General features: G+C 38.0%; 1 protein-coding gene across 1 annotated transcript; it reads right to left on the minus strand.

Moving 5' to 3' along the window:
• On the minus strand, positions 1 to 8684 carry LOC591934 (BSD domain-containing protein 1). Its single transcript, XM_030982988.1, has 8 exons — positions 8614 to 8684; positions 8412 to 8496; positions 6984 to 7100; positions 5409 to 5591; positions 4819 to 4986; positions 3040 to 3199; positions 1363 to 2028; positions 1 to 365 (listed from the first exon to the last, which is right to left on the minus strand). The coding sequence occupies exons 1-8, from the start codon at positions 8646 to 8648 to the stop codon at positions 223 to 225; spliced, it is 1557 nt and encodes a 518-aa protein (XP_030838848.1). The 5' UTR covers positions 8649 to 8684; the 3' UTR covers positions 1 to 222.
• Between the last annotated feature and the right edge of the window lie 900 nt (positions 8685 to 9584).

Below are 9584 nucleotides of genomic sequence, written 5' to 3' on the forward strand. Positions count from 1 at the left end.
CCATACTTAGTCGGAGGATTAAACCATGGACTAAAGTTAGTCCACTTTCGAGAATACCACCCAATGGGTTAATGCCGTTCTGGCTCCAAGCAGACGAGATGTCACTCATGAAAATCTTGGCAGAGTTATCGATCTCGGGTTTCCGAATCGTCCAGATGATCATTGTCCATTGCTTGTGAAGTAAGCTTGACCACTCAAAACACTTTGCGAGATTTCCTTTGGTCACTCCCAGCTCTCCCAATCCTCGTCTAAATCATCATCGCCCACTGCTCCCAAGGAGAGCTTGACCGAAGCGTTCTTGAGGTCTTCCTCCGTCACCTCGATGTCATCAAAGTCCTTCTCCCAGTCGTCACTTAGACTCGATTCTGTGAGAGAAGGGAATCCATTGAATATATACATTAAAGATAAAGTTAAGTTCTGGTCATGCGGTTGCATTGTGAAAAAAAGATGTGGAATGGATCAGAAAAAGTAGATCATGTAGCAAGAAAGTATTGTTGTGTACTGCAAGGTTCTGGAGTCATTAAAACATAATAAATTTGGCCCGGTCTTGGCATAGTAACAAGCACTGTACACAGAAAGGTGTATATGGGACTACACAAATGGTGTCGGGCTACTTACCCTGATTTCTTTATCTTTCTATGCCCATTACTCAGCCAGTATACATTTTCTACCAAAATTGTTTGGCATTGACATTTATTTGTAATCTTTAACATTCAGTGTAAGTTTTGTTTGATTCTGTGAGAATTCATTTTCTTTTTTTACCAGAACTCAAGTTTATCTTTAAAAGCAGAAATGCAAGGCAATGCATCTAAGCTCTAAATACAGGAAATATTTATACTGGCACGAAAGTTCCATTGGGCAAGGGATAGCAATGCATTCTTACATGTACTCTGTTAAAAATGGCCTCACGTGACTATTGATATTGCATAGCAAACATCTGCTTGCGTGAGGCTGTAATTACATCCTATGCCTGCTCCCCGATCCCCATTGCACAATACAAATGTCTGAATGGTTATAGCTGATAGCTGAGTTTTAAAAACATAAACCACAAGTACATTAATTTTGGGCACTATGATTTCTTTTCATTTCTTCTGTTTATGGTTTTGTTCTGTCTTGTTTCACCTCATTAACTTAAATTGTGACCTAAAAGAAAAGCTCTTTTTGCAAATACTTGACCTAAGCTCAGTTCAAATCCTGTACCTGATTCACGAGAAATGAAGTAGCTATTTTGTGAGAACAAAAATGTCCATCAGTGTAACATGTCAAAGACGTTTTAGCTTGCTGAAAGAGAAAACACTATACAGAAATGATATAAATTGAACTAATTGCTTGATTATGTGTAAAGAGATATACAATTTTCACCTCTATTGCTTGCTTCCGATGCCACTGGTGATGTCTGTTCCATAGCCTTTGCCGTCTCTGCCTTACTGTCATCCTGTTTACCCTCTGTCTGAATGGTCAATCCTTCAAGCCGGAGTTCATCAACTTTAACCTTCGACCCCTCTTCCTCCACCCCAACTGTCCTTTGCAAGTCTGCTGCGGTTGAGGGCGCTTCAGGTATAGATTCATCTGGCGTGGAAGACACTTGGTGTGTTTGGATGGGCGCAGCAGGTTCCGATTCCTTTTCAACGACAGGACTAGGACTAGATTCAAGTACACTTGTTTGGCTGGCTGGTTCGGGTTCTGGTCTACTCGGGTCCTGGTCCACTTTCGTTACACTGTCACATTCAGGTACAGGGTCCGTAGGTTTATCGTCTTCACATTCTTTTGATTTCCGTTTATCAACAGGTGACGACGACAAATGAGATGGTTGTCGTTCGCTCGAGTCCGTTTCAGCGATCCTTGACATTGGTGATTCCGTTTGTTGGTCCGTATTTGATTCCGTTGGTTGGTCCGTACGTGATTCTGTTTGATGTTCAGTAGAGGAGGCCCCTGACGATTCCTTGTCGGTGTCTTCAGGTAGGACAACAAATTTCTCTACTCCAGATTGGTTCTTCAAGGCATCAGGTACAGTGTCCCATGTGTCATCTGTGAAAAGGAATAATAATATGTTGTTAAATATGTATTGGTCATTGCTGTCTTTCTTTTGTTCTGAGGTTTGTTTTTAAAGCATACTTAAGCATACTACTATTCTCTTTTAGCACACAGATAAGTGGATAACGCGAATAAATGAGTAAGTAAATGTAAACATGGTTTAACAGCCTGCCCTTAACTGTCCTCTATAAAATGCTATGCATAAGCATCAACTGAAACTGATGCTGATGGTAGAAATAATTAAATTAAAGGTAATACAAAGTTTTGGTATGGAGTCATGAATTTGGTTCAAATGAACATATTGGAAGCATATGTGATCCTACAATATTCAGTGATCGTCGTCGCGGTCGAAATCGAGTCTTAAGTTATGAAAATATAAATAATAATCACTTTATGTTGTATAGCTCCCTCTCAAGGTCAAGAAATTAATTAAGCTATAAAACAATGTTTCTTGACTGATATCGACCGACTAGCTATTCCCGTTCGCAAATTATATACCACAACTACATATTCTGAGATTTTCATGGTCGTAGCTACCATAGTACGGCCGTAGGAGCTATTTGAAGTTTATCAAAATTTACCGGGAGCACCGGTAAATCTTTATATTCAATTTTTCTCGAAAACAGAAGCGTTTTAGAGCTAAAATTTCTAGTGCTTTTATTACATCCACAGGGGCATTCAAATATATCAAAATTGTAAAGAATCACTATCCACCCATTTTTCGAAATTTCCCAAAACTTTGTAATACCTTTAACCCCTACTAGAAATGACTCTACTTACGATGAATGACATTTACAAAGAACATCCACCTACTAGAAACAAGAGAATTCCCATAATCATTACTAAATGGAATTCTTGCAGCAGACACTTCCACAAACAGTCCCTATACACATACATGTACTACAAAATTTGATTGTTGTAATTTTGCAACACAGAAGCTCTCACGAATCTGGAACTCTCCAGAAATTATCAACATTCTATGGTTTTTACAAACATAAATCAGACCTTCGTCACCCCATCCGAGATCTTCCTCTTCAAATTTCTGTGATGATGTCATGTCCGCTCTTTCCTTCAGGGCTCTCCGCCGGTTTTCATCCTCCCTCAGCTGCTGCACCCGGTAGAAATATCGGCCCCAGAACTCGACATGAGATACAGCTGCCGGTACCTTGTTACAAAATAGAAAAATGAAATCCATTGAGGGGTCAGTGACACAAAGACGTAAATCCATATTTTGCCAAAATGAGTATTTGATATCAAAATGTTCAGAAAAATGTGGGCTTTCCAGGAAACACAAAGACTTAACTCCACCAACACCCCATTGAAGTCAATGGCTAGTGTAACGTAGACTTAACTTCTAAAGGCCCAAGTGCTCAGTGACACATAAACCACTTTTTCTCAAAATGGCCAAAATGGAGTTGCGTCTTTGTGTCACTGACCCCTCGTAATTTACTCTTCTGATACATGTAAGCTGATAAATACCCATTTTACAAAAGTTAGCTCCTATTATATGCACTAAGATCATACGAATCAAAGAATTATACTTGTATTCACAAACTTTGAAGAGCCTGATGATAGGAGCACTAATTTTACAAGTATAATCACCCAATGAAATTACGCTGTTTTTTAAGTCCTTCCCATTTTGATGTAGAATACTCTACTTATCCAATGTAACACCTTGCCCTATAGTCCTACTAAGTTTGGTGTTGAGAACTCTTCACTAGATATTAATGTCAAACCAAATGTAACAGCCTGTAACAGAGCATCTACAATTTTGATATATGGAGTACCGGTACAGTAACTAGGTGCTAGAATAACACTTTGTGTCTCAGTTATTGACAGTGAGGTGTAGAGTCGTAAGAGTACTCTATAATAGGTACTATATCCCACATACTAAGAATCTTGCTCTACGATTGGTGAAAAGTAAATCATGTGAGGAAAGATAGTTCGTCCATTATTGATGGGAGAAGCGAAAAGTTTGTTACACTGTGTAGATAGTAGTACTAGTAGTACTATCTACACAGTGCAACGCACTTTCATTGAAGATAGAGGTACTATCTACAAAGGGCAACGCACTTTCACTGAAGCAGGCACTAAAACAGGCGTAATTCAGCGCGCATTACCAATGAGCGCAATTAAAGAAAACACATGCGCGCACCTTACCCTCAAGGGGTTGGGTTAAACTTAAACTTTTTTGGTGTGAATTTGGGCCTAGGTGTCTTTTATGTAGATGCATACACGTCCTTTTCTGTTTGCAATTAAATTGTTTTAGATGTGGAATATAAAGCAAATAATCACCTTTTGGTTTTCAGGCGATGGCAAACTATCACTTCCTCGTCGATCAGAATATATACGCTATCTTTCCTCAGCTTCGCTTCGGAAAGATAGCTACATCCAGATCGCCTCGGAAGTGATAGTTTGTCCCATCACCTTCACCAACGGTAATTATTTGCTTACTAACTAATCACCAAATTCAACACCTGTGTGACAGTTTTAACCTTTCCGGTGCTCAGTAATTTACACGATGCACTATTCACATTACAGTCCAATTCAATTGCCAGTTTGGTATATACTTCTTGACTCTTCTTTGTCCTCGTTGCACAAAACTTACTATTGATGGTAACTTTGCCATCAATGGCAACTACCATGGAAACCTTGATTTTGATTGGTTGTTGAGCCCTGTTACCATGGTAGTTGCCATTGATGGCAAAGTTACCATCAATGGTATTAGTTTTATGCAACGGGCCCAGGAACACCAAATATAACACCTTAAAAAAATGTCCTTACCAGTTTAGTGTAGAGTGCTCTCACATCGGTGTTTACTACCAACAGTTCTGATATCTCTCCCTTGAAGTTCTCCACATTGAAGGACTCCATCCATTCTTTGAACTCTGGAACACCGTCTGGATCGCTGCAGTAGGTGGTAGGGTCTGTCTGCATTGCGTGAAGGCGTGCCTAAAGCAAAGGAAAATCCGGTCAATTCTCATTCAAAATTGATGGTCACAAATCAAGCTTTCTATGCAGCAGCCATATCCCATATTTTTCCACTTATTTCTAAAATCTTTTAATGAAATGAAACGCTGTTTAAAAATGGGCTGCATTTATGATGTATTCGTATACATCCCAGGGCATGTGCAAGGCACCTACATGTACAAAGTACTGAGACTTGAAAGCAAACCACTTCATCCACATACCCACAAGACCATGACAACTCTATTCTTATATCGTTCATATTCATTAACCAGCAATATTAGTAATATAAGTTTTCATTAACCCCAACCCCCCCCCCCCCCCCTCCCCCTTGCGTTTAGGCTACATTTCACTCAGTTTAGCCCAAAGGTACCCAAATGCCTGCTCAGAAGCCTGTCTGTACTTACTCTGGCTTTATCAAAGATGTGAGGATCCTTCCGACCCATGGGAACATCATCGTCCCTTGGAGAGGCGCTGCCTTCAGTTGGAGTGAGACTCTGAGAGAGACCCGTCAAGAGCTTGGAGAAACCAACCTTCATCCGAGCCGTTGTCGTCACATCTTCATTCTCTTCATCCTCTCCTTCTTGAACCTGGTGTAAAAATTGTACATTAAAGGCATCGTTTAATAATATTAAATCTGAGATGCATGGCCCTACATGTTATCAGTGTCTTTGATATGGTGTAATATTGAAGCCCTAAAAAAATTGCGCTTCAAAATGATCATGAAGTGCCTCAAAAAATGTAAAAATCTTAGAGTAACTGGTTTTACCATACTCGTTTTTCCCAATATAGACTGTAGTGTTATGAAAACTGTTAGGAAAACGCAAAATGAAATTTTGATTTCCAATCATAAATATCTTGATAATCAGACAGGTGATTGGCTTGTAAAAGTCATGGGGTTCCTGACTGACCTAAAGGTTTATAAGGCCTAAAATAAAAACTTGTTGTTTTGCGACCGACCCAAAAATCTGAAAATGTACGGTCGGCATTTAAAAAAAAAAACAACAATTTTTTAGATTTTTTTTATTAATGAATCAAAAAAATATGTATTTTGTTTGTTAAAATCAAATTATTCCAAAATTCTCACTCGTGCAAACCATGGATAATTACGAGGTGAAAAAGATATCAATGGAATGATGACGTTGAAACACATGTATTGCCAAAAGAGGGCGGGAAAAAAAAGAGGAACAAAACAACAACATTCAAATTTGAAAAATATCGGCTCAAAGAGGGCAACAAAAAACAAAAAAACTTTTCCGACCGACCGACCCATGTTTTGGCACCCAAAGGCTTGCGATTTTGTTTCAGAATCTGAGAAAAAGTTTCAGATATGGCACAGTAAACCGACGCCAAAAAAGCCGCCTACGGTTTTTAAGCACTGCACTCTGTTATGTCACAAGGAGCCAGATAATGAACTTGACAATTCTTGTCAATCATTCGGTTCAGTAATGTACCCGCGGCATCACAAATCATTTGTATATCAGACTACATGAGCAAAATCCTGAAGCACACTCTTTAATGAAAACCATGAGTAGTGAACATGTATTGTGCAGAAGATTTAAAACAACAAACTCTTCATTAGTGAAAACTACATGTACTTTAAACTTGCAAAGGTACGTATAAATTCTTTTCATCACAATGCTAATAATGTGCAAAAGCATACAGCGAGAGAGGAGGGAGGAGAGAGAGAGGGGGAGAGAGAGAGGGGGAGAGAGAGAGGGGGAGAGAGAGGGGGCGAGAGAGAGGGGGCGAGAGAGAAAGGGCGAGAGAGAGAGAGGGGGTGAGGAGAGAGAGAGAGAGAGAGGGGGGGTGAGGAGAGAGAGAGAGGGGTGAGGGGAGAGAGAGAGAGAGGAGAAGAGGAGAAACACACACAAAGATACAGATAATGGGAGGGAAGCGACAGACAGGCAGGCAGATATACCAGTAAAGGGGAGAAGGGGGTGGGGGGGGGGGGGGTAAAATAATTGGAAATAAAAATGAACCTTTAGTTGATCCCTGATGAGTGTAGCGGTTGATGCAGCTGCTTGGGCAGTGTCCCTCTGGATGGTAGTTCCAAATTCACCCAGATCCCTTCTCATCTGAACCCAAGCACTGCCGGACTATGGGAGGAAAAATATGAGTAATTGAGTATATTGTAAGTACATGTACCTACAGTAGTGCTTAAAATAAAGTAGACACTCTCACACTGTGTCACTTCCATAGACTTTTGTGTGACTAGATGGTAATGTGTCTACTTTTCTTCAAGCAATACTGTAGATCTAGACATAACAAGATATTATGCTACCTTATCATACCTTTTGCAAACAAAGTATGAGAAGTCAAATGTCAAATTCAGCACAATGTCCTGGACTATGAACGTGCATAACTGCACAATTTAACAAAAGAAACAACAAAGATCAACTTTTCAAGTTTTACAGTGATAGACACTCATGCCAAAATTTCAGTTATTAATGTAAATATGTGTTAAAATCATGGAAATAAAAACCCCACTTGAGGATAAAAGAAAATAAAAATTATTTGTTTTTGCACTAAATCTTTAACTTCAAGACAACAATTTTCAATCGTATTCCCCTAATGTCTGATCTCATCTTTCTTAACCTAGTCTTATCCTAAAGAATAAGTGTGCAGAAAATCTCATGCATCAAAATTTGAGTAAGAACAATGTCATTTTTCACAAAAAAGGTGGCACTGGTGTCAATTTGACATTGCAAAAACTAAGGTTCACTCATTCACTGCACACACTGTTTGGGATTTTATTTTTAACCTATTTTGAGGATTGTGGATAAAATTACTTAGATACATGTAAGAAGACTCTTCTCATCGCTCATTGGTGTTTTACTTTTGTTCTCACAAGTATACTATGTATAACAAAAATAGTGTTGGCTCACTTGGCTGTGTGCTTTGTTATATCAAAATGGTGCAGTTCACATATGCAAAGACATCTAACGTTAGATATTGTTCTTGCAAGTCTTCCTCAATTTTTAATGAGATTCTTGTGCACAATTACTCTTCAGATTTAAGCACGAGAGGAATATAATAATTATCTGATTATTGCAATCATACTTCATACTAGGCCTACATGTAGATCTAGGTCTCCTTAATGATTGAGTAAGTCACAGATTGTTGACCATGTTAACCCACTTGCGAGGCAAGGTTCTTCACAATTTCACTTTGACAAAACATCATAAATGTTGTCAACGAACACTGATGTATTTTGAAATGATAGACTAATTTAATCAATCTTAAACTTCAGCAAACTGCTTCTCTGATCTTACTGTTTCCACAAAGTTAAACCTCTTACAAAATTAGTAGTGCTATTTAATAATAAAGTAAGCTATAAGCTAAATATATCCTTTTCATTAATGTCAAAAATGATGATAACGACTTAAAATTGTCATTGTTATTGCTACCTTTTCCTGCACAGTTTTCAACAGTCCACCCATGCCCCACCAATTCCCTCCGGCTTCGCCTTCGCCTTCCTCCTTCTTGGCGTTGCTGCAAAGAACAAAACAGAACAAAATTTCAGTCAATTCAATTAGCAATTATTTAACTAAAACACACATTAATACCTTAATAGCATTTCATTAAAAAGAAGCACGGAAATTAGAGTACCTTTCAGCCATTTTCTGCTCCTGCTTTGTTATCATTTATTACGTGACGAGGGTTTCTTATTTTTGTTATGTTGCGCAATCCAAACGATAGAGGGCGAGATAACGTTTGATTTCATTTTCTGAAGAAAAGACCGTTTGGTATTTCCCCCATTTTCTTTTTTCTTGTTATGACATGTATTTCTATCCTTTTCTTTCTTTCTTTTTGGGGGTCATTTTCTTTCTTCTTTCTTTTTCTATTTCTTCGGCCTTTTTTTCTTTCTTTCTTTCTTTCTTTTTTTTTTTTTTTTTTTATATTTTCTTTTTTTCTTCTTTTTTTTTCTCTCTTTCCTCATCTTACGTTCTTCTTTTCTCTTATCCTCTTTCTAGGCTGGAGCATTTATTGACTTTTTGATTGATTGATTGATTGATTGATTTTTATTCGACAAGCTTCCAACACACAATCAAAACAGATATAAGTAAGCTTGAACAGGATAACCCACGAAAGCTCGAGAGCTTATTTCTAGTGGGGTCCCCTACAGACATGTACAAAATGAATAAGTTAAAATAGTAATATTTACAGACAGATAAGGAAAATAAAAATAATTACTTATTAAAGATAATAATAACAACAACATTTAACTGATGATAGAAATGATAACAAGTACAGGAAGAAAAAGAAGAAGGAGAAGAAGAAAAAGAGGAAGAGGAAGAAGAGGAAATAATGATGAATTTGTAGAATTTCTATAACGTATATACAAAATGAAAAAGTATGAACCGGCAGAAGAATACAAATTTCAATCATATAACATGTCATTCACTTCTCTTCTCTGACTCTCAAGTATTAGGTATTAGATAAAACTGAGGGAGTTTACAAAGTAGCGATGAAATTTTTGAAAATAGAAGTTGTAGAGGAATATGCCAGGACTTGAACAGTAGAGAAGGAAGGAAAAAAGTCATGAAAGAGAAAGATGAATATAATCAAAATATTATGAG

Source organism: Strongylocentrotus purpuratus, unplaced genomic scaffold (assembly GCF_000002235.5).
Source record: "Strongylocentrotus purpuratus isolate Spur 01 unplaced genomic scaffold, Spur_5.0 spur5_scaffold_13, whole genome shotgun sequence".
NCBI lineage: Eukaryota > Metazoa > Echinodermata > Echinoidea > Camarodonta > Strongylocentrotidae > Strongylocentrotus > Strongylocentrotus purpuratus.